Here is a 25,097-nt window from a genome sequence, read left to right as displayed (position 1 = left end):
TTATTTAGTTTTAATACTTCAAGATAAAAAGTTATTTTTAAATTAAATTAAATTAAATTAAGTTAAATTAAATTATGTTTAAATTTTATGGTTTAAAACCATAAAAAAATCTAAATTAAATAAAAAATTAAATAAATTAAATTATGGTTAAATTTTATGGTTTAAAACCATAAAAAACATCTAAAAAAAAAAAAAATTGTTTTCTGGTTTAATTTTATGTTTTAAAACCATAAAAAAACATCTTCATTACTTGAAACAAAATAAGTGAAAATAATTAAATTAAATTAAATTTCAGTTGATGTTTACTTTGTTTCAAGTAAGGAAGCTGTTTTTTATGGTTTTAGTTAATGATAACGACCCTGTTGGTGCTCTCCTCACCAGCCGTTGGAGGCTTTGATGTTGATGTTTGCGCCCATGCTCAGGAGCTGCTCCATCTGGCTGATGAACCCTCGACCTGCGGCCGCCATCAGAGGCGTGGCGCTCGTCTCGCTGTGTCCGTAATCCACTGAAAGAACATAAGATCACGTGAGAAAAACACAGCAGACTTCAATTTAGACAGTGTTTGAGGGCACACATGACTTCATTACCACTAATGTTCTCATTCAGGATCAGATTGAAGAGTTGTATGAAGGCGTCAGAGTCTTGGTGCAGGAAAATGTTTGAGATGCAGGCGTCCATTTCCCTGAGCAGCCAGGGCTCTAACGTGGCCACGTCCTTCTCACTCTGTGCACATGGAGAAAAGAGATGCTTGAAAAAATACACCTGATGAAGGAGTGTCATTGTGTCATCATGTAAAAGAAGCAAAAGAAGAGACCATCTGGCTGAAGACGCTGTCTCCGCCGTCATCCAGGAGGTCATTCTCCTGCAGGACACAAGTGGGCGTCTTTTCCCTCGCAGGTTCAGGCTGCAGGACGTCCTGACGGGCGTCACACCACTCTGTCAGGGACGTCTGCTGCCGCTCCTCTGAGGAAACAGACAGCGGTTCAATGTGACGTCGAGCTCCATTAATGTAATCATTTTCTTTGATGGATACATAACTGGATCTGACTGTTTCACTTTTGAACCACATAATGTAATTGTAACAGTTTGTTTACACTGCCAGTCAAAAGTAATGTTTTTGAAAGAAGTCTCTTCTGCTCATCAAGGCTGCATTTATTTGATCAAAAATACAGTAAAAATGTGAAATATTTTTTATAATTTAAAATATCAGTTTTCTATGTGAATATATAGTAAAGTGTAATTTATTCCTGTGATCAAAGCTGAATTTTCAGCATCATTACTCCAGTGTCACATGATCCTTCAGAAATCATTCTAATATGATGATTTGATGCTCAAGAAACATTTATTGCAATAATTTTAAATTGTAATAATATTTCAAATTTTTACTGTAATTTATTTACTACATATTCACATAGAAAACAGCTATTTTAAATTATAATATTTCAAATTTACTGTATTTTATTTACTACATATTCACATAGAAAACGGCTATTTTAAATTGTGATATTTCAAATTTTTACTGTAATTTATTTACTACATATTCCCATAGAAAACAGCTATTTTAAATTGTAATATTTCACATTTTTACTGTACTTTATTTACTACATATTCCCATAGAAAACAGCTATTTTAAATTGTAATATTTCACATTTTTACTGTACTTTATTTACTACATATTCCCATAGAAAACAGCTATTTTAAATTGTAATATTTCACATTTTTACTGTACTTTATTTACTACATATTCCCATAGAAAACAGCTATTTTAAATTGTAATATTTCACATTTTTACTGTACTTTATTTACTACATATTCACATAGAAAACAGCTATTTTAAATTGTAATATTTCAAATTTTTACTGTAATTTATTTACTACATATTCCCATAGAAAACAGCTATTTTAAATTGTAATATTTCAAATTTTTACTCTATTTTATTTACTACATATTCACATAGAAAACAGCTATTTTAAATTGTAATATTTCAAATTTTTACTCTATTTTATTTACTACATATACACATAGAAAACAACTATTTTAAATTGTAATATTTCAAATTTTTACTCTATTTTATTTACTACATATTCACATAGAAAACAACTATTTTAAATTATAATATTTCAAATTTACTGTATTTTATTTACTACATATTCACATAGAAAACAGCTATTTTAAATTGTAATATTTCAAATTTTTACTCTATTTTATTTACTACATATTCACATAGAAAACAGCTATTTTAAATTGTAATATTTCAAATTTTTACTCTATTTTATTTACTACATATTCACATAGAAAACAACTATTTTAAATTATAATATTTCAAATTTACTGTATTTTATTTACTACATATTCACATAGAAAACAGCTATTTTAAATTGTAATATTTCAAATTTACTGTATTTTATTTACTACATATTCACATAGAAAACAGCTATTTTAAATTGTAATATTTCAAATTTACTGTATTTTATTTACTACATATTCACATAGAAAACAGCTATTTTAAATTTTAATATTTCATTTTTTTACTGTATTTTATTTACTATATATTCCCATAGAAAACAGCTATTTTAAATTATAATATTTCAAATTTACTGTATTTTATTTACTACATATTCACATAGAAAACAGCTATTTTAAATTGTAATATTTCAAATTTTTACTCTATTTTATTTACTACATATTCACATAGAAGACGGCTATTTTAAATTGTAATATTTCAAGTTTTTACTGTATTTTATTTACTACATATTCCCATAGAAAATGGCTATTTTAAATTATAATATTTCAAATTTACTGTATTTTATTTACTACATATTCACATAGAAGACGGCTATTTTAAATTGTAATATTTCAAGTTTTTACTGTATTTTATTTACTACATATTCACATAGAAGACGGCTATTTTAAATTGTAATATTTCAAGTTTTTACTGTATTTTATTTACTACATATTCCCATAGAAAACAGCTATTTTAAATTGTAATATTTCAAGTTTTTACTGTATTTTATTTACTACATATTCACATAGAAAACAGCTATTTTAAATTGTAATATTTCAAATTTTTACTCTATTTTATTTACTACATATTCACATAGAAAACAGCTATTTTAAATTGTAATATTTCAAATTTTTACTCTATTTTATTTACTACATATTCACATAGAAAACAACTATTTTAAATTATAATATTTCAAATTTACTGTATTTTATTTACTACATATTCACATAGAAAACAGCTATTTTAAATTGTAATATTTCAAATTTACTGTATTTTATTTACTACATATTCACATAGAAAACAGCTATTTTAAATTGTAATATTTCAAATTTACTGTATTTTATTTACTACATATTCACATAGAAAACAGCTATTTTAAATTTTAATATTTCATTTTTTTACTGTATTTTATTTACTATATATTCCCATAGAAAACAGCTATTTTAAATTATAATATTTCAAATTTACTGTATTTTATTTACTACATATTCACATAGAAAACAGCTATTTTAAATTGTAATATTTCAAATTTTTACTCTATTTTATTTACTACATATTCACATAGAAGACGGCTATTTTAAATTGTAATATTTCAAGTTTTTACTGTATTTTATTTACTACATATTCCCATAGAAAATGGCTATTTTAAATTATAATATTTCAAATTTACTGTATTTTATTTACTACATATTCACATAGAAGACGGCTATTTTAAATTGTAATATTTCAAGTTTTTACTGTATTTTATTTACTACATATTCACATAGAAGACGGCTATTTTAAATTGTAATATTTCAAGTTTTTACTGTATTTTATTTACTACATATTCCCATAGAAAACAGCTATTTTAAATTGTAATATTTCAAGTTTTTACTGTATTTTATTTACTACATATTCACATAGAAAACGGCTATTTTAAATTATAATATTATTTCGCTGTTTTTACTGTATTTTTGAGCAAATAAATGAAGCCTTGGTGAGCAGAAGAGACTTTCAAAAACATTAAACATCTGTACTGTATCTGTACTGTATTTCAGATGTACCGTCACCTTTCTGCGCCTCTTTCTTGTATTTAATCATGTCTTTGTTAGTGTAGCCGGTGGTCCGCAGGATGTCCTCCAGAAAGAGCTGCTTGACGTCATATGGACAACCTTTGACTTCAGAGAAAATGCAACATTATTACTCAACTCTCTCATTTCAGATCATATGTGATGATGAACATTCATGTTGTGCTCCAATCAGAATTGAATTAAGAACACCTTTATAAACTCCTGAATTTGATTCCAGGTAGCAAAAGGGATGCAGAATTTTAACTGAAATTGAAGTATTACAATAAAAGGACTGATGTAGGTGTATATTTTCCCACTTGAATAAACCCTTAAACATTTTTCCATCACGTACTGTGAATAACAGGACACGCTCCAAAGTATCTGATGAACAAATTGACGTCCAGGGTGGCGCTGGACAGGATGAGCTTTAGCGACGGCATCTTCTGAAGCATGTCCTTCATCTTAGTGAGTAAGAAGTCCGTCAGTCCGTCTCGCTCGTGCACCTCGTCCTACAGGAGCAGAAATCATGAAACCAGCTCCCAAAACACCGTCCAGGGGAACATTAGAGCAGAGTCTCACCACAATGACATGAGTGACCCTGGACAGAGCCTCATCTCCCGCCATCAGCGTCCTCAGCAGGACTCCACTCGTGCAGAACGTCAGTAAGGTTCGAGGAGAAACTCTGAGGAGAAGCAAAATTCATCAGCAGGTTCGCAGTCATTTAGATGGAAAGTGTGTAGCAGAAGATTTGGGAAAAACTACTTCGTCTTTAACAATTTAAACTGGCCTGTCAATCATCTTGCTGCTTATTTGCAAAAATAAGTACCTGCTCTCCAGGCGGATCTGATAGCCGATGGTCTGTCCGATCTTCTCGCCACGCTCAGACGCCACACGCTCCGCCACAGCGATGGTCGCCAACCTCCTGGGCTGAGTGCAAAAGATCCGACAAGGAATCCCGTTTCGACTGCAGTCGTCCAGGAGGAACTGGGGGATCTGGGAGATAAATCGGGTCAATTTATTCTCTCATCAACACTCTGCAAGAGCTTCGGCTGACAAAAAAGTTCTGGAATCGCTGCTGATGAAGGTATCTGAGACAGTCCTCACCTGTGTGGTTTTGCCTGACCCGGTCTCACCCAAAACCAGCACCACCTGGTTCTCCCTGATGGTTTGGACGAGCTCCTCCTGACGTTCATACACGGGCAGCGCTCTCCGAAAGCAATCCAGTTCAGACGGGCCTCGTTTCTGAGGAACCTGAGGAATACCGTGACTCAGACGGCCGCTGGTCCTGCTTTTGCTGTCTGGAGGAGTGAACCAGAGAAGAACAAATTTAGAGAAACGAGAGATTCAAATACGGCAGAGGAGCGAGAGAGCGTGAAGGGGTGTAGATGTGAAGAGGATCAGGAAGGTTTGGAGGAACGAGATTATTAAGAGCCAAGAGGAAGCGAGTAAATCATGAATAGAAGAGGGCCCAGGACCGAACCCTGAGGAACACCAGTGACTTTAGATGATTCGATTGGACATTTTTAAGTTGAATCACAGAGATATGATCTAAAAGACATAGTTTTGTGATAAAGCATTCTCTCTTTTTTTTTTCATTTTAATGGTTACATTAAATCTTAGCAATCAAAAAGCATGTCTAATTCATTGAAATCATGCAAGTTTAACAAAGATGGCATTTTACGGTCTAATGAAAATTTTTTCCCAAATTCTGTTTTATTTTTGAATGTTTTCCATTTTATTTTTTCTGGATTCTGTTTTAATGCTTTAATTAACTTTTAATAATAATCAAAAAGCAAAATCATTTAATATTTTTTTTACACAATTATATGTCCCTATGAATTTTTTTAATGCCTGTTTTAATGTATATATGATTTAATAATAATTAAATTAATGATTTAATTTAATACAAATGCATTACCAAAAATGGCGATACTCAAATGAAGGCATAAAACATTAACAATTTAATTAATCTTTTACACATGTTATCAAATTAAAATTAACAATTCCTTTTATTTTTCACCAATTGCTATTTCTGAAGGATCATGTGACACTGAAGACTGGAGTAATGATGCTGAAAATTCAGCTTTGATCACAGGAATAAATTACACTTTACTATATATTCACATAGAAAACATCTGATTTACACTGGAATAATATTTCACAATTTTTACTGTATTTTTGATCAAATAAATGCAGCCTGCATGAGCAGAAGAGACTCTTTCAAAAACATTAAACTGTCGTAATTATTCCAAACTTTTGATGCTTTGTTCAAGGCTGTACCTTCCAGGATTTGAACTAATTACTTTTCGTTTATGACTGCACAAACTTCCCATTATTACAGCACAACTGGAATCCATCAGATTATTCTTCATAATCCAGTCCAGCTGCTCAAAGAGACTCACCGCTGGCGTCTGGAGAAGTGACGACGACTCTCTCTGTGCGCGGCTGGAGCTCACTGCGCTCTTTGCTGGTGATGGGGAACCTCTGCAGAAGGTTTTGCACCATGTGTTTGGAGTTGTGAGTGAGGTTACAGGTCATGAGAGACCGTGCCGTCTCTGTCCCGTCCTTCTTCCTCACAGTAAGATATCGACTGGAGCCTTTCCTGCAACAACAGTTTACAAGAACTTAAAGTCTTTCCTATTGTGACGTATATCCAAGTGAAATGGCAAGAGCAAATGTAGGGCGGGGCTTGATTTTGTCTATGAGGAACTGATTGGATGGTTGTGGTTTGCTATTGGTGGATCTCATGTGAGTGACAAGTTGCCCCGCCCACGTCATCAGAGAAGAGAAGAGATAATCAGTAACTTTGTAGTCAAATCTGTACTCATATCTCGTTCAGCACACGTGTGGAATAATGCACATGACAGGCAAAGTCAACTCACCCTCTGCTTTTCGAGATGTAGCCCAGCGATTGAGCAAGCCGATGTACAAACGCTCTCTCAGAATTTGTCAATGAAGAAGGGAAATCCAGCTCTACGAGACAAAACATTTTTAAACAGTTAAAATAATTCATAAAAGAAATCCAATAACAGCTGACTCTGGTTCCCTGAGGTCAATCTGACCCCGCTGACAGTTCCCTTCATTTTTAAAGTGTTCCCTTCATCTCAGGGGCATGAGACTCTGTGACTTTCCTAAATAATCTAAACATGCCAAAAAACCTGGGCTTGATTTGGTTGTTCTAAAGGTGTGTAAAAAAACACTGTTAAAGTCCCCACATTGAAAATGAATGTGAAAATTTTAAAAAATGTACTTTTTTTCATTTCATTTGTCAAAAAATAAATAAATAAATCCAGTATAAATCAGAAAATTTCTACATTTAAATAAAGGTCTGGTCCTAGACCATAAACACAAAACGAACTTTCTTTCTCATACACACAAACACACACACAAACACACACACTGTTGTGTGACTGCAACAGAGAGAGAGCATTTTTATATAAACTAAAATCAAATAAAATCATCAAAACTGGCATAAATCTGAAAAATGTCCATAGATAAATGCAGGACTAATACTAGAGCATAAAGGCAACATGGAACAAGCATGTTCACAAAATATATCATAAAGGTTGTAGCATGAACTGAAAATGAAATGAGTCCCTATTGACCTCTATTGGATATTTGTGGTCATTGCACTTTCTTTCTTTAACTATTAATTCCTAAATTTTTTCCACAAACCTGTAGATGTTAGTATTCTATCCCTAACACATAGAGCAATGTCCAAATATAATTTAGATTTAATTAAGTTCATCATTAAAGTGATTATTTCATTAAAAATCTATTTTTCATAAGCCAATTTATGGCATGGTTAAGTAATTGTGCAGTAAACAGGTAAAAAAAATACAAAATATCCACAAAAACACAGCATAAATGCATAGATGAGAAGTAAATAAAAAAATGATATATAGTTTATCATATAAAAAATGTATATTTCCTTATGCAATCGCTCTGTAATGCAATCTGACCCCAACGGACTAAATCGTTAGTATAATGGACTATATGCACGCTTACTTCCTGTTTGTCATTAAGCCAGCTCGGGCATTTCCGGTGAACTGTTAGCTGTTCATTCTGTAGTCACTGTGCATCGACACAAAACCATCAATGGTTGACTTTTTAATGTTGTATTCATGTTTTAATGCAGTTATCACATTTACCTAATTTGCCAATAAACCAGTTTTATTGATTGCAATAAAGACGAAGCTATTGGGACCGTTTAAAAACGCCGTATCTGTAAATAGACACACACACAATTATTCTCCAGCACTTTAAATGTTATTTTTAATGTGATGATCACAAACATTATTTGTTCATCCTTCTGAGACTGTCCCCATTGTAAAACCGAACGTTTAAAAATGTAGGAAATTCAACATTTGATAGAAAACACTTATTTAAAAATAAAAAAGACAATAATTACCACTTTAACCAGCAGGTGGCAGCAAAGTAGCATTTATCAGCCAATAGTTTTTCACTTCATTTTTGAATAAATAATAAACATTATAAAATAACTAGGTTTAAAAATACATTTTGTCAATGTGAAGTATGAAATACTCACAAAATCTCATGAAAAACAATAACTTTTCTTGTGAATGAATGACACAGTCAGAGCAGCGCAAGATCAATGATTTCAGCACACTTGTAAAAACACATTTTATTTAATTAATCTAACTAAAGTGCACAATAAATATTTAATTTTTGAAGCTTTTTATCACATAAAAGTGTGAAAACTGATGGTCGAATTGAATTTAGCTGAGGAGGAACACTGAGGCTCGTCTTTATTTATTTATTTTTTATGCCGTCTTACGTTTCAATGACTAAATTAATGCTATGCCTGACTATTTAAGTGATTATAAACTAAGTATTACACTACTGATGCTCAACACACCAGCACATGACTCTCACCGGAAGTTCTCCAGCTGGCTTATATTAATGCAGAAGTTCTAAAGAACGCTCCGTGCGTATAGTCCATTAAGTGACCATTAAGGGTTAACCATACTTCATGCTTCGATACCATCTTGCATACTAAACTCCTTGACAGGTTAGCTTCCGTTGGGATTACTGGCACCCCCCCCGTTTTGGTTTAGATCATATCTCTGTGGTTCAACTTAAAAATGTCCAATCGAATCATCTAAAGTCACTGGTGTTCCTCAGGGTTCGGTCCTGGGCCCTCTTCTATTCATGATTTACTTGATTCCTCTTGGCTCTTAATAATCTCTTTCCTCTGATCTTCGTCACATCTACACCCCTTCACGCTCTCTCAGATCTTCCACCATGGGGCGCTAGAACTTTTAGTCCCTCATTTATGAAACTCCCTCCCCTTGATAGTCACAATAGTGATAGTCTCCATACATCTAAAGTTGATAAATGATGATTAAAGACTGTTCACAGAGCTCCTGAAATGAACTCAAACCTTTGTCGTCGCTGTACTGGAACCTCTCCAGAGCGATATTCACAGCGATTTTGACCTCTTCATCAATCCTGATGTCTTTGAGTCCTTTCGCTTTCAGAGAGGTCGTCTGTTTCGACGCGGTCATGCTCGATTTCCGTGACATTTCTTCTCCCTACGTTCAAGAATAGAAAGTCAAAGTCATGGATTATTCTGTCAGAGACTGAATCAATAAATATTACATATTTACTTTATGCTTTTATTACTAAGATCACACAGTATGAAGTGATGAATGGCTTCATAATATCTCGTGTTTAAGATGAATTTCTTGTTGTATTCATCATCTTTGGATAAAATCAGGAGTTTTCAATCTTTTAGATTCTTGTATAAAGACCCAATATGATTAAATTAATTTTATAAATATGTCTGAATTTCTGAAATATAATTTGGAAAATATTTAGTTTGTGTGATGTTTTATTACTACATCTTTGTCTACTCATTAAAATACTGTACAGTTAGATGTATTTTCTTATTTACTTACATTTACATGTATTAATTTAGCAGACACTCAACTGATTTAGTTATTTTAACTTATTTTTTATTAATTTTTTTGTTTAATTACTCATTTATTTAATTTAAATAACTAATTTTTATATTTATTTATCTAAACTTTTCCTCAGTTTGAAAACCCCTTAAAGGATTAGTTCACTTTCAAATTAAAGTTTCCTGATAATTTACTCTCCTCCATGTCATCCAAGATGTTCATGTGTTTCTTTCTTCAGTGGAAAAGAAATGAAGGTTTTTGAGGAAAACATTCCAGGATTTTTCTCCATATAGTGGACTTCACTGGGGTTCAACAGGTTGAAGGTCCAAATGTCAGTTTCAGAGCAGCTTCAAAGAGCTCTACATGATCCCAGACGAGGAATAAGAGTCTGATCTAGAGAAACCATCGCTCATTTTCTAAACAAAATAAACATTATATACGTTTTAACCATAAATGCTCATCTTGAACTAGCTCTCTTCTTCTTCTTCTCTATTAGAATTCCAGCAGTGTAGACACTGCTAAGGGTATTACTGCCCTCCACAGGTCAAAGTTTGAACTAAATGTTATATACTTGCACTAGCATATTGCATATGACAATGTAGTTCAAACTTTGACCTGTGGAGGGCAGTTCAACTGACATTTGGACCTTCAACCCGTTGAACCCCAGTGAAGTCCACTATATGGAGAAAAATCCTGGAATGTTTTCCTCAAAAACCTTCATTTCTTTTCCACTGAAGAAAGAAAGACATGAACATCTTGGATGACATGGAGGTGAGTAAATTATCAGGGAATTTTAATTTGAAAGTGAACTAATCCTTTAATAAATATAAATGTATCTGCAAATAATATAATAATATAAAAGTAGCCTGCTGTGTTTCGTTTAGTTAAATTTATTATGTATAATTCATTTCATTTTTTAACCCAGTAAACTTTAGAACAAGCAAACAGAAGACTATTTGTAAGAACTCAGTGTAAACTCAGTGTGTGTTAGCTGCTACTGCTAAACTGACTCATTTAACGCTCAGATACTGTCAAAAACACACTGACACCTGCTCGAATAGCACAAAGAGCAAGAAAAGTCAGTGTTTTAACTCAAATGCTCGCTAATATTGTGTTTTTATGAATACTGTCCATTCATTGAGCTTCACGAGCATCATCGTTAGCGTCATTTCACAGTTTATTTACAGCATAATAATGATCAGATCAAAACATCTCACGTGTTTGGAGAATCTGAGGAGAACACGGCGTGAAGGCAGACAGCTGTGAAGTGTCCTGAAGGTTTAGTTTGGGTGTCAGTCACTGAAGTGTTTGGATTAGTCGTTTCTGTCTGTAGAGAATCGAAACTGTGGCTGCTGCGCTCCGTCTGCGCATGCGCAACAGATCTGCAGCTCATTCCACTGACGTCACGACAGCAACATGTTGTGCAGAGATCAGCGGTGTGTTTATTTATTTATTCATTTAAAAAATATATAACTTTCAAAGAAAAAACAAAGACATTTAACATAACAGATCTCTCCATTTTTGCATACCCACGTTTAAGACATTCTTTTATTTTGATCAATTTATTATATTTTCTTGTTCTCCAGAATATTTTTTTCTTTTTCATATTAATACATTCTAGTAATTACATTCAGTGAGTCATAAAATATTTCTTAGATCTTAACAGAAAAAGGAGGCCTTAATAGGTGATAATAAAACTTCCCATAGACAACTATTAAAGGGTTAGTTCACCCAAAAATGAAAATTCTGTCATTTATTACTCACCCTCATGTCGTTTCACACCCGTAAGACCACTGTTAATCTTCAGAACACAAATTAAGATATTTTTGATGAAATCCGATGGCTCTGTGAGGCCTGAGCAATGACATTTCCTCTCTCAAGATCCATTAATGTACTAAAAACATATTTAAATCAGTTCATGTGAGTACAGTGGTTCAATATTAATATTATAAAGCCACGAGAATATTTTTGGTGCGCCAAAAAAACAAAATAATGACTTATTTAGTGATGGCCGATTTCAAAACACTTTGAATATTGATCCACTGTACTCACATGAACTGATTTAAATATGTTTTTAGTACATTAATGGATCTTGAGAGAGGAAATGTCATTGCTCAGGCCTCACTGAGCCATCGGATTTCAATAAAAATATCTTAATTTGTGTTCTGAAGATGAACGAAGGTCTTACGGGTGTGGAATGGCATGAGGGAGAGTAATTAATGACATTATTTTCATTTTTGGGTGAACTAACCCTTTAACTTTAATGTGTTATCAATTATAGGACAGCCAGTCCAAGAAGAGGATTGTCTATCATCTAATCAGAATCATCTATTACGATTAGTTTGTATTATTTTGTTACACAGTTACATCAGTAGGTGGCGACAAACGACTGTATAAAAAGTGAAATTGAATCATTCGCTCAACCAATTCGTTCACTGAATCATTCAAGAAAGAATTCTCTCAGCGTTTCTACTGAGGCTTTGATTGGAATTATTTGCCTTGGCGGAATGAAAACAAAGTGACTGGCAATACTGTGTATTACTGTTTATTGAACTATTGTACAAAAGCTATATCACACTATATAAGTGCAATGCTTTATTTTTAAATTATTAGCTATATTTAATACATTATTTCAACATTAAAAATTACAAACTCATAACTTCCCTCATTACATGAACATGCATTTTGCCACATGGAATAATAGATTTAAAGTCATCCATGAGATAAAAAAAACTATCTCTGAACATTTCTATGCTGTCTTATACAAAATGATATAATAGTGTTTTTAATGTTGATTGTTTAATTGATTATAGGTCTGTGATAGGGATGCATTAGGTTTTATTTTTTGTATGTATCTTTATAATGCATTGGCAAGATCGTTTGAATGAAAATGAATATAAAACATGAAGAAATAACATAAAAATGTCCAATTATTAAACACTATGAATAATTTTGTCTCTGTCAAACAAGTGTCAACAAATGACTGTAATTGATAAATGAAGGGATTTAAAGCCAGACTGTTGTCAGCTCGTATAGTCTTTTGGAGGGTTTTATGATGCAGAAATCATAATGTTCATGTCAGTCGCTGTGAAGGACTGTTTTCCAGTCATCTGCTCCACGGAGGCTGAAAGGAAGCCGCTTCTGTCGTCTCCATTTTGCCCTTCGGTTCTTAAACCACACCTGAAACAATCACAATTATTATTGAGACTTTCAGCATCACTTTGCACAAGTCATATCCCAGCAAATAAGAACATTTTGCTAACGTTCCTATTAACTTATGGAAATGTTATTTCTGCATAACACGAGAACGAACCTCATTGGTTCATGCGGAAGCTCAAACGTGCTGCGTAACACGAGAATGAACCTCATTGGTTCTTGTGAAGATCAAACGTGCTGCGTAACACAAGAATGAACCTCATTGGTTCTTGCGGAAGCTCAAACGTGCTGCGTAACACAAGAATGAACCTCATTGGTTCTTGTGAAGATCAAACGTGCTGCGTAACACCAGAATGAACCTCATTGGTTCTTGCTGAAGCTCAAACGTGCTGCGTAACACGAGAATGAACCTCATTGGTTCTTGTGAAGATCAAACGTGCTGCGTAACACGAGAATGAACCTCATTGGTTCTTGTGAAGATCAAACGTGATGCGTAACACAAGAATGAACCTCATTGGTTCTTGCGGAAGCTCAAACGTGCTGCGTAACACAAGAATGAACCTCATTGGTTCTTGTGAAGATCAAACGTGCTGCGTAACACCAGAATGAACCTCATTGGTTCTTGCTGAAGCTCAAACGTGCTGCGTAACACCAGAATGAACCTCATTGGTTCTTGCGGAAGCTCAAACGTGCTGTGTAACACAAGAATGAACCTCATTGGTTCTTGCTGAAGCTCAAACGTGCTGCGTAACACAAGAATGAACCTCATTGGTTCTTGCTGAAGCTCAAACTTGCTGCGTAACACCAGAATGAACCTCATTGGTTCTTGCTGAAGCTCAAACGTGCTGCGTAACACAAGAATGAACCTCATTGGTTCTTGCTGAAGCTCAAACGTGCTGCGTAACACGAGAATGAACCTCATTGGTTCTTGTGAAGATCAAACGTGCTGCGTAACACCAGAATGAACCTCATTGGTTCTTGTGAAGATCAAACGTGCTGCGTAACACCAGAATGAACCTCATTGGTTCTTGCTGAAGCTCAAACGTGCTGCGTAACACGAGAATGAACCTCATTGGTTCTTGTGAAGATCAAACGTGCTGCGTAACACCAGAATGAACCTCATTGGTTCTTGCTGAAGCTCAAACGTGCTGCGTAACACGAGAATGAACCTCATTGGTTCTTGCTGAAGCTCAAACGTGCTGCGTAACACCAGAATGAACCTCATTGGTTCTGGCTGAAGCTGAAACTTGCTGCGTAACACCAGAATGAACCTCATTGGTTCTTGCTGAAGCTCAAACGTGCTGCATAACATGAGAATGAACCTCATTGGTTCTTGCTGAAGCTCAAACGTGCTGCGTAACACGAGAATGAACCTCATTGGTTCTTGTGAAGATCAAACGTGCTGCGTAACACCAGAATGAACCTCATTGGTTCTTGTGAAGATCAAACGTGCTGCGTAACACCAGAATGAACCTCATTGGTTCTTGCTGAAGCTCAAACGTGCTGCGTAACACGAGAATGAACCTCATTGGTTCTTGTGAAGATCAAACGTGCTGCGTAACACCAGAATGAACCTCATTGGTTCTTGCTGAAGCTCAAACGTGCTGCGTAACACGAGAATGAACCTCATTGGTTCTTGCTGAAGCTCAAACGTGCTGCGTAACACCAGAATGAACCTCATTGGTTCTGGCTGAAGCTGAAACTTGCTGCGTAACACCAGAATGAACCTCATTGGTTCTTGCTGAAGCTCAAACGTGCTGCATAACATGAGAATGAACCTCATTGGTTCTTGCTGAAGCTCAAACGTGCTGCGTAACACCAGAATGAACCTCATTGGTTCTTGCTGAAGCTGAAACGTGCTGCGTAACATGAGAATGAACCTCATTGGTTCTTGCTGAAGCTCAAACGTGCTGCGTAACACCAGAATGAACCTCATTGGTTCTTGCTGAAGCTGAAACTTGCTGCGTAACACCAGAATGAACCTCATTGGTTCTTGCTGAAGCTCAAACGTGCTGCGTAACACCAGAATGAACCTCATTGGTTCTTGCTGAAGCTGAAACTTGCTGCGTAACACCAGAATGAACCTCATTGGTTCTTGTGAAGATCAAACGTGATGCTTAACACCAGAATGAACCTCATTGGTTCTTGCTGAAGCTCAAACGTGCTGCGTAACACGAGAATGAACCTCATTGGTTCTTGCTGAAGCTCAAACTTGCTGCGTAACACGAGAATGAACCTCATTGGTTCTTGCTGAAGCTCAAACGTGATGCATAACACGAGAACGAACCTCATTGGTTCTTGCTGAAGCTTAAACGTGATGCGTAACATGAGAATGAACCTCATTGGTTCTTGCTGAAGCTCAAACTTGCTGCGTAACACGAGAATGAACCTCATTGGTTCTTGCTGAAGCTCAAACGTGATGCGTAACATGAGAATGAACCTCATTGGTTCTTGCTGAAGCTCAAACGTGCTGCGTAACACGAGAACGAACCTCATTGGTTCTTGCTGAAGCTCAAACGTGATGCGTAACATGAGAATGAACCTCATTGGTTCTTGCTGAAGCTCAAACGTGATGCGTAACACGAGAATGAACCTCATTGGTTCTTGTGAAGATCAAACGTGATGCGTAACACGAGAATGAACCTCATTGGTTCTTGTGAAGATCAAACGTGCTGCGTAACACCAGAATGAACCTCATTGGTTCTTGCTGAAGCTCAAACGTGCTGCGTAACACGAGAATGAACCTCATTGGTTCTGGCTGAAGCTCAAACGTGCTGCGTAACACGAGAATGAACCTCATTGGTTCTTGTGAAGATCAAACGTGCTGCGTAACACCAGAATGAACCTCATTGGTTCTTGCTGAAGCTCAAACGTGCTGCGTAACACGAGAATGAACCTCATTGGTTCTTGCTGAAGCTCAAACGTGCTGCGTAACACCAGAATGAACCTCATTGGTTCTGGCTGAAGCTGAAACTTGCTGCGTAACACCAGAATGAACCTCATTGGTTCTTGCTGAAGCTCAAACGTGCTGCATAACATGAGAATGAACCTCATTGGTTCTTGCTGAAGCTCAAACGTGCTGCGTAACACCAGAATGAACCTCATTGGTTCTTGCTGAAGCTGAAACTTGCTGCGTAACACCAGAATGAACCTCATTGGTTCTTGCTGAAGCTCAAACGTGCTGCGTAACACCAGAATGAACCTCATTGGTTCTTGCTGAAGCTCAAACGTGCTGCGTAACACCAGAATGAACCTCATTGGTTCTGGCTGAAGCTGAAACTTGCTACGTAACACCAGAATGAACCTCATTGGTTCTTGCTGAAGCTCAAACGTGCTGCGTAACATGAGAATGAACCTCATTGGTTCTTGCTGAAGCTCAAACGTGCTGCGTAACACCAGAATGAACCTCATTGGTTCTTGCTGAAGCTGAAACTTGCTGCGTAACACCAGAATGAACCTCATTGGTTCTTGCTGAAGCTCAAACGTGCTGCGTAACACCAGAATGAACCTCATTGGTTCTTGCTGAAGCTGAAACTTGCTGCGTAACACCAGAATGAACCTCATTGGTTCTTGTGAAGATCAAACGTGATGCGTAACACCAGAATGAACCTCATTGGTTCTTGCTGAAGCTCAAACGTGCTGCGTAACACGAGAATGAACCTCATTGGTTCTTGCTGAAGCTCAAACTTGCTGCGTAACACGAGAATGAACCTCATTGGTTCTTGCTGAAGCTCAAACGTGATGCATAACACGAGAACGAACCTCATTGGTTCTTGCTGAAGCTTAAACGTGATGCGTAACATGAGAATGAACCTCATTGGTTCTTGCTGAAGCTCAAACTTGCTGCGTAACACGAGAATGAACCTCATTGGTTCTTGCTGAAGCTCAAACGTGATGCGTAACACGAGAACGAACCTCATTGGTTCTTGCTGAAGCTCAAACGTGATGCGTAACATGAGAATGAACCTCATTGGTTCTTGCTGAAGCTCAAACGTGATGCGTAACACGAGAATGAACCTCATTGGTTCTTGTGAAGATCAAACGTGATGCGTAACACGAGAATGAACCTCATTGGTTCTTGCTGAAGCTCAAACGTGATGCGTAACACAAGAATGAACCTCATTGGTTCTTGCTGAAGCTCAAACATGATGCGTAACACGAGAATGAACCTCATTGGTTCTTGTGAAGCTCAAACGTGCTGCGTAACACGAGAATGAACCTCATTGGTTCTTGAAGAAGCTCAAACGTGATGCGTAACACGAGAATGAACCTCATTGGTTCTGGCTGAAGCTCAAACGTGCTGCGTAACACGAGAATGAACCTCATTGGTTCTTGAAGAAGCTCAAACGTGCTGCGTAACACGAGAATGAACCTCATTGGTTCTTGCTGAAGCTCAAACTTGCTGCGTAACACGAGAATGAACCTCAATGGTTCTTGCTGAAGCTCAAACGTGATGCGTAACACGAGAACGAACCTCATTGGTTCTTGCTGAAGCTCAAACGTGATGCGTAACATGAGAATGAACCTCATTGGTTCTTGCTGAAGCTCAAACGTGATGCGTAACACGAGAATGAACCTCATTGGTTCTTGTGAAGATCAAACGTGATGCGTAACACGAGAATGAACCTCATTGGTTCTTGTGAAGATCAAACGTGATGCGTAACACGAGAATGAACCTCATTGGTTCTTGCTGAAGCTCAAACATGATGCGTAACACGAGAATGAACCTCATTGGTTCTTGTGAAGCTCAAACGTGCTGCGTAACACGAGAATGAACCTCATTGGTTCTTGAAGAAGCTCAAACGTGATGCGTAACATGAGAATGAACCTCATTGGTTCTTGCTGAAGCTCAAACGTGATGCGTAACACGAGAATGAACCTCATTGGTTCTGGCTGAAGCTCAAACGTGCTGCGTAACACGAGAATGAACCTCATTGGTTCTTGAAGAAGCTCAAACGTGCTGCGTAACATGAGAATGAACCTCATTGGTTCTTGCTGAAGCTCAAACGTGATGCGTAACATGAGAATGAACCTCATTGGTTCTTGCTGAAGCTCAAACGTGATGCGTAACACGAGAATGAACCTCATTGGTTCTTGTGAAGATCAAACGTGATGCGTAACACGAGAATGAACCTCATTGGTTCTTGCTGAAGCTCAAACGTGATGCGTAACACAAGAATGAACCTCATTGGTTCTTGCTGAAGCTCAAACATGATGCGTAACACGAGAATGAACCTCATTGGTTCTTGTGAAGCTCAAACGTGCTGCGTAACACGAGAATGAACCTCATTGGTTCTTGTGAAGCTCAAACGTGCTGCGTAACACGAGAATGAACCTCATTGGTTCTTGTGAAGCTCAAACGTGATGCGTAACACGAGAATGAACCTCATTGGTTCTTGTGAAGCTCAAACGTGCTGCGTAACACGAGAATGAACCTCATTGGTTCTTGTGAAGCTCAAACGTGCTGCGTAACACAAGAATGAACCTCATTGGTTCTTGCTGAAGCTCAAACATGATGCGTAACACGAGAATGAACCTCATTGGTTCTTGTGAAGCTCAAACGTGATGCGTAACACGAGAATGAACCTCATTGGTTCTGGCTGAAGCTCAAACGTGCTGCGTAACACGAGAATGAACCTCATTGGTTCTTGAAGAAGCTCAAACGTGCTGCGTAACACGAGAATGAACCTCATTGGTTCTTGCTGAAGCTCAAACTTGCTGCGTAACACGAGAATGAACCTCAATGGTTCTTGCTGAAGCTCAAACGTGATGCGTAACACGAGAACGAACCTCATTGGTTCTTGCTGAAGCTCAAACGTGATGCGTAACATGAGAATGAACCTCATTGGTTCTTGCTGAAGCTCAAACGTGATGCGTAACACTAGAATGAACCTCATTGGTTCTTGTGAAGATCAAACGTGATGCGTAACACGAGAATGAACCTCATTGGTTCTTGCTGAAGCTCAAACGTGATGCGTAACACGAGAATGAACCTCATTGGTTCTGGCTGAAGCTCAAACGTGCTGCGTAACACGAGAATGAACCTCATTGGTTCTTGCTGAAGCTCAAACGTGATGCGTAACACGAGAATGAACCTCATTGGTTCTGGCTGAAGCTCAAACGTGCTGCGTAACACGAGAATGAACCTCATTGGTTCTTGAAGAAGCTCAAACGTGCTGCGTAACATGAGAATGAACCTCATTGGTTCTTGCTGAAGCTCAAACGTGATGCGTAACACGAGAATGAACCTCATTGGTTCTTGCTGAAGCTCAAACGTGCTGCTTTCTCAAAACATTATTTGTACATCATTCATGGAACTTTGTGGAACATGGAATGTTCCCTTAATGTTCACATAACATGTTTTGAAACATTTAAAAAACTGGAGAACATTCAGAAATATTCAGGAAAAACGTTCCTAGAACATACTTTTGTTAGCTGGGAGTTAAGTAAATAATAAGGTGAAACATGACTTGAATCCAGTGAAACAGAGATGAATCATATTGTCGTCGATCACCTCGACTCTCTCCTCGCGCAGGTGTGTCTGCTGGGCCAGCTGCTCGCGGGTGTTGATGTCAGGATACTGGTTCTGCCGGAACAGATCCTCCAGAGCGTCCAGCTGTTCTTCTGTGAAGATGGTCCGGTGGCGGCGAACCCTCCTCTGAACATGACCGAAGCTTTCTCTGCCATGAGCGTCTGCAGCAGAGCACGTCTCTGGAAACATCCTCGAACCCCAAACTACACGACAAACATCAACATCCATCATTAACAGTCAGATGAATCTCAGCAAACATATTGAGAACATGTCTGGTCATATTCCACCCCAAAACCAAAGCAGTAGATCATTATTGTCAACAAAATCAAGCAAATGTACACAAAGGTAGGTAACTAAAACTAAATCATTAAAATAAAAAGGTAACACTTTATTTTTGTGTCCTTGTTACATTACTCCAGTAAAATCAGTAAATTAAGCATTACATGCAACTAACTCCAAACCAACAGCAGTGAAGACATGCTGTTAATTAATATTACTCAGTACTTAAATGTATAGTTACACTGTAACAAGGACAGCATAAAATATAAGTGTAACCAAAAAAAAGTTACTTGAAATAAAATAAATGTTAACAGTTAACAAAAAACATTTTAACAAAAATGTAACAAAAATACACAACAAAATGACTAAAACTTGAAGTAAAATGAAAACAGAAAATATAAAAACAATAATTCAAAATATTAGTAAAAACTATATTAATGACACTAAAATAACACTGAATTACACCACAATTCTTTTATACACATGAAAAGAAATCTTGTATTTTGAAAAATCATACTGAAATCATAATTTAAAAAATCTGAAAATGAAAATGTTTTACACTATTTTCTTTGCTGCATCACAGTGAAAACAGAGAATTGCAAGCAAAAGAAAACAATGCAAAACATATTTACTGAGACATTTTTGAGAAACACACGAGATCACTGTGTTTTTCCTCAAAGATCAGATATATTCAGCGAGAAGTCGAGGAAGAAACCCTTGAGATAATAATCAGATGTCATATTAACACAGGAAAGAGAGCAGGTCTTACTGGCGGCCGTGTGCAGAATCTCTCCACAGTGTGAACAGAAGCAGCAGTGCGATCGAGTCTCCGTCTGATTCATCGATTCATCGCGACTCGCTGCAGATTCCGGGGTCGGTCTCTCCTCACAGGCTCCCGGAGCCGAAGCACGAGGGTTTTCCAAGCTCCTGTCTCCGTTCTCAAAGCCAGCGCTCAGAATGCTGTCGATGGTGAATGCCAAGCGCTTCTTGCTCCCGTCCATGGCTCGCGTCACATTTGGACCTGGTGCTGAGCCAAAATGCCATTGGCTTTAGAGGAGAACACATTCATATAGAGCCGGATCGCTCGCCACTCTGTGTCAAACCCCCATTTACCAAATAGATTAAAAGGAAGGAGACAAAACATAATCCCTCTATACAGCTGAAGGGAAAAAAATGTATAAAGTGGCTGAAAAATCCCACCTAATCTGGGCAGTTTTGTGAAGGTGTTAGTGAGCACAGGAGATTCAGGTAATCTGGCTTTAGCTGACAAGAAATCAGATTTCACTGTATCAAATGAGACGTACAGAGAGCCAGAAATCCTCATTGTTGTGCTAAAAGATAAATGTGCTTTGATTCCGCCGGGATGTGGACGGAGAGCATGCGGGTCTCCAAGAGGATCAGCTCCGGCTCCTGCATTTGCATGAGATTTACTTCATGTCACACCTGTTTAACCCTCGGAGATCCAAGCATTCATACTGATCGGGCCTTTTTTTCTTTATTACTGCTTAAAAGTGTTTTGGGGAACCAGGTTTTGCTTTAAAGCGAATCTTGGAAAAACACCAGCACTAATGCTTCATAAAAACAATATTACTGCAAAAAAAAATATATATTTTTGTCTTGTTTTCCAGCACAAATATCTAAATGATCTTAAATCAAGATACATTTACCAGAAAGCAATATGACTGAAGATATTAAGACTTGTTTAATGAAAAATGCATCCAAATGAGTGCTTAAAACAAGAACTTGATGCATTAATATCTTCGTATCTTGATTTAAGAATGTTTAGATATTTGTACTAGAAGTATATCATTTTTTGCAGTTTGTTTATTAGCTTGCTGTGATGCAGTATGGTTGTATATTAATAATTTTTGATGCTAAAAGTCTTAATTTCAAATGTGTGAACAGCAGAAACACTTGAGCGATGTCTCGACTCTCGTCTTATCACCGAAACACAGTCATTCAATGTCCCTTTTTTGACAAAAAGCCATATTGTACATGTTCTATTCATTCTCAACAAATCCTTTGTAATCATACAAGTCCGTATACATGGTTTTCATCAAGGAATTAATGGATTTTCAAAATCTGTCTTAAGCCACACCGATAAGGAGGATCAAAACTAGATACAAATAAACAGCGTCTGTCTGGCTTACTGATATTCATTTGCTTCACATTGTTGAGATTATGGTTTTCAGTGTCATGTTGATTGGGGCAGATATGCTTTTCTGCCTCTCAGAAATGATGCATTTATAGTTCCGTGATATTTTATTAATTCCAATGTACTGTTGAATATTTTTCTGCATTTCAGAGTCTGCTTTACAGTTGTGGATGAATATTTAGGCTAAAAAAGCCATTGATTAGATCTTGAAATGCTCAGATGCTTGTGCACAAGTGAACTTCTGTTAACCAGAGCATTTCTACTTTTACTTTTTTTCTACCCAAGTCCTGGGTTGAGCCTTTGGGGTAATTTTTTGGGTTCATTTCCAGTGTTTGGGCAGTTTTTGTGTTACTCAGATCATGGGTCGGACGTAACAACCCAGTGTTTGGGCAGTTTTTGTGTTACTCAGATCATGGGTCGGACGTAACAACCCAGTGTTTGGGTAGTTTTTGTGTTACACAGGCCCTGGGTCAGTCAGAAGTAACAACCCAGTGTTTGGGTAGGTTTTGTGTTACACAGATCCTGGGTCAAACGTAACAACCCAGTGTTTGGGTAGTTTTTTGTGTTACCCAGATCCTGGGTCAGAAGTAACAACCCAGTGTTTGGGTAGTTTTTGCGTTACCCAGATCCTGGGTCAGAAGTAACAACCCAGTGTTTGGGTAGGTTTTGCGTTACACAGATCCTGAGTCAGACGTAACAACCCAGTGTTTGGGTAGGTTTTGCGTTACACAGACCCTGGGTCAGTCAGAAGTAACAACCCAGTGTTTGGGTAGTTTTTTGTGTTACCCAGATCCTGGGTCAGAAGTAACAACCCAGTGTTTGGGTAGGTTTTGTGTTACACAGACCCTGGGTCAGTCAGATGTAACAACCCAGTGTTTGGGTAGTTTTTTGTGTTACCCAGATCCTGGGTCAGAAGTAACAACCCAGTGTTTGGGTAGTTTTTGTGTTACACAGATCCTGGGTCAGACGTAACAACCCTGCGTTTGGGTAGATTCTGTGTTACCCAGATCCTGGGTCAGACGTAACAACCCAGTGTTTGGGTAGTTTTTGTGTTACACAGATCCTGGGTCAGAAGTAACAACCCAGTGTTTGGGTAGATTCTGTGTTACCCAGATCCTGGGTCAGACGTAACAACCCAGTGTTTGGGTAGTTTTTGTGTTACACAGATCCTGGGTCAGATGTAACAATCCAGTGTTTGGGTAGTTTTTGTGTTACACAGATCCTGGGTCAGACGTAACAACCCAGTGTTTGGGTAGTTTTTGTGTTACACAGATCCTGGGTCAGAAGTAACAACCCAGTGTTTGGGTAGATTCTGTGTTACCCAGATCCTGGGTCAGACGTAACAACCCAGTGTTTGGGTAGTTTTTGTGTTACACAGATCCTGGGTCAGATGTAACAATCCAGTGTTTGGGTAGTTTTTGTGTTACACAGATCCTGGGTCAGACGTAACAACCCAGTGTTTGGGTAGTTTTTTGTGTTACCCAGATCCTGGGTCAGAAGTAACAACCCAGTGTTTGGGTAGGTTTTGTGTTACACAGACCCTGGGTCAGTCAGATGTAACAACCCAGTGTTTGGGTAGTTTTTTGTGTTACCCAGATCCTGGGTCAGAAGTAACAACCCAGTGTTTGGGTAGTTTTTGTGTTACACAGATCCTGGGTCAGACGTAACAACCCTGCGTTTGGGTAGATTCTGTGTTACCCAGATCCTTGGTCAGACGTAACAACCCAGTGTTTGGGTAGGTTTTGTGTTACACAGACCCTGGGTCAGTCAGAAGTAACAACCCAGTGTTTGGGTAGTTTTTTGTGTTACCCAGATCCTGGGTCAGAAGTAACAACCCAGTGTTTGGGTAGTTTTTGCGTTACCCAGATCCTGGGTCAGAAGTAACAACCCAGTGTTTGGGTAGGTTTTGCGTTACACAGATCCTGAGTCAGACGTAACAACCCAGTGTTTGGGTAGGTTTTGCGTTACACAGACCCTGGGTCAGTCAGAAGTAACAACCCAGTGTTTGGGTAGTTTTTTGTGTTACCCAGATCCTGGGTCAGAAGTAACAACCCAGTGTTTGGGTAGGTTTTGTGTTACACAGACCCTGGGTCAGTCAGATGTAACAACCCAGTGTTTGGGTAGTTTTTTGTGTTACACAGATCCTGGGTCAGACGTAACAACCCTGCGTTTGGGTAGATTCTGTGTTACCCAGATCCTGGGTCAGACGTAACAACCCAGTGTTTGGGTAGTTTTTGTGTTACACAGATCCTGGGTCAGAAGTAACAACCCAGTGTTTGGGTAGATTCTGTGTTACCCAGATCCTGGGTCAGACGTAACAACCCAGTGTTTGGGTAGTTTTTGTGTTACACAGATCCTGGGTCAGAAGTAACAACCCAGTGTTTGGGTAGTTTTTGTGTTACACAGACCCTGGGTCAGAAGTAACAACCCAGTGTTTGGGTAGTTTTTGTGTTACACAGATCCTGGGTCAGACGTAACAACCCTGCGTTTGGGTAGATTCTGTGTTACCCAGATCCTGGGTCAGACGTAACAACCCAGTGTTTGGGTAGTTTTTGTGTTACACAGATCCTGGGTCAGAAGTAACAACCCAGTGTTTGGGTAGATTCTGTGTTACCCAGATCCTGGGTCAGACGTAACAACCCAGTGTTTGGGTAGTTTTTGTGTTACACAGATCCTGGGTCAGATGTAACAATCCAGTGTTTGGGTAGTTTTTGTGTTACACAGATCCTGGGTCAGACGTAACAACCCAGTGTTTGGGTAGTTTTTGTGTTACACAGATCCTGGGTCAGACGTAACAACCCAGTGTTTGGGTAGTTTTTGTGTTACACAGATCCTGAGTCAGACGTAACAACCCAGTGTTTGGGTAGTTTTTGCGTTACACAGATTCTGGGGCAGACGTAACAACCCAGTGTTTGGGTAGTTTTTATGTTACACAGATCCTGGGTCAGACGTAACAACCCAGTGTTTGGGTAATTTTTGCGTTACACAGATCCTGAGT

At 37.7% G+C, this 25,097-nt stretch overlaps 2 protein-coding genes across 2 annotated transcripts in view; both read right to left on the bottom strand.

Annotated features, from left to right (window-relative positions):
* Nucleotides 1–11,375, bottom strand: part of LOC125266215 (3'-5' RNA helicase YTHDC2) — a 31,097-nt gene extending 19,722 nt beyond the window's left edge. Inside the window, exons 1-12 of the mRNA XM_048186673.1 lie at nucleotides 11,195–11,375; nucleotides 9,458–9,608; nucleotides 6,936–7,026; nucleotides 6,456–6,655; nucleotides 5,158–5,351; nucleotides 4,880–5,046; nucleotides 4,633–4,735; nucleotides 4,406–4,562; nucleotides 4,054–4,161; nucleotides 815–963; nucleotides 588–723; nucleotides 379–505 (exon numbers count right to left, since the gene is read on the bottom strand). Coding sequence (XP_048042630.1) covers nucleotides 379–505; nucleotides 588–723; nucleotides 815–963; nucleotides 4,054–4,161; nucleotides 4,406–4,562; nucleotides 4,633–4,735; nucleotides 4,880–5,046; nucleotides 5,158–5,351; nucleotides 6,456–6,655; nucleotides 6,936–7,026; nucleotides 9,458–9,599 — 1,574 coding nt within the window. The 5' untranslated portion in view covers nucleotides 9,600–9,608; nucleotides 11,195–11,375. The remainder of the gene's footprint in view (nucleotides 1–378; nucleotides 506–587; nucleotides 724–814; nucleotides 964–4,053; nucleotides 4,162–4,405; nucleotides 4,563–4,632; nucleotides 4,736–4,879; nucleotides 5,047–5,157; nucleotides 5,352–6,455; nucleotides 6,656–6,935; nucleotides 7,027–9,457; nucleotides 9,609–11,194) is intronic.
* A 1,104-nt stretch (nucleotides 11,376–12,479) lies between these two features.
* On the bottom strand, nucleotides 12,480–22,521 carry LOC125266213 (homeobox protein goosecoid-2). Its single transcript, XM_048186672.1, has 3 exons — nucleotides 20,714–22,521; nucleotides 19,648–19,868; nucleotides 12,480–13,157 (listed from the first exon to the last, which is right to left on the bottom strand). The coding sequence occupies exons 1-3, from the start codon at nucleotides 20,943–20,945 to the stop codon at nucleotides 13,056–13,058; spliced, it is 555 nt and encodes a 184-aa protein (XP_048042629.1). The 5' UTR covers nucleotides 20,946–22,521; the 3' UTR covers nucleotides 12,480–13,055.
* Between the last annotated feature and the right edge of the window lie 2,576 nt (nucleotides 22,522–25,097).

The sequence above is a fragment of the Megalobrama amblycephala genome, linkage group LG4, assembly GCF_018812025.1.
Source record: "Megalobrama amblycephala isolate DHTTF-2021 linkage group LG4, ASM1881202v1, whole genome shotgun sequence".
Classification (NCBI taxonomy): Eukaryota; Metazoa; Chordata; class Actinopteri; order Cypriniformes; family Xenocyprididae; genus Megalobrama; species Megalobrama amblycephala.
The sequence above is the reverse complement of the archived record's forward strand: the minus strand, read 5'-3'. Positions and strand labels throughout refer to the sequence as shown.

Excerpts from the sequence above, each read along its gene's own strand:
- LOC125266213 (XM_048186672.1), bottom strand. The coding sequence starts at position 20,945 with ATGGACGGGAGCAAGAAGCGCTTGGCATTCACCATCGACAGCATTCTG. Across the intron at positions 19,869-20,713 it reads GATTCTGCACACGGCCGCCA|TTTGGGGTTCGAGGATGTTT; the intron begins GTAAGACCTGCT and ends TTTGTCGTGTAG. Across the intron at positions 13,158-19,647 it reads TGCGCGAGGAGAGAGTCGAG|GTGTGGTTTAAGAACCGAAG; the intron begins GTGATCGACGAC and ends TGATTGTTTCAG.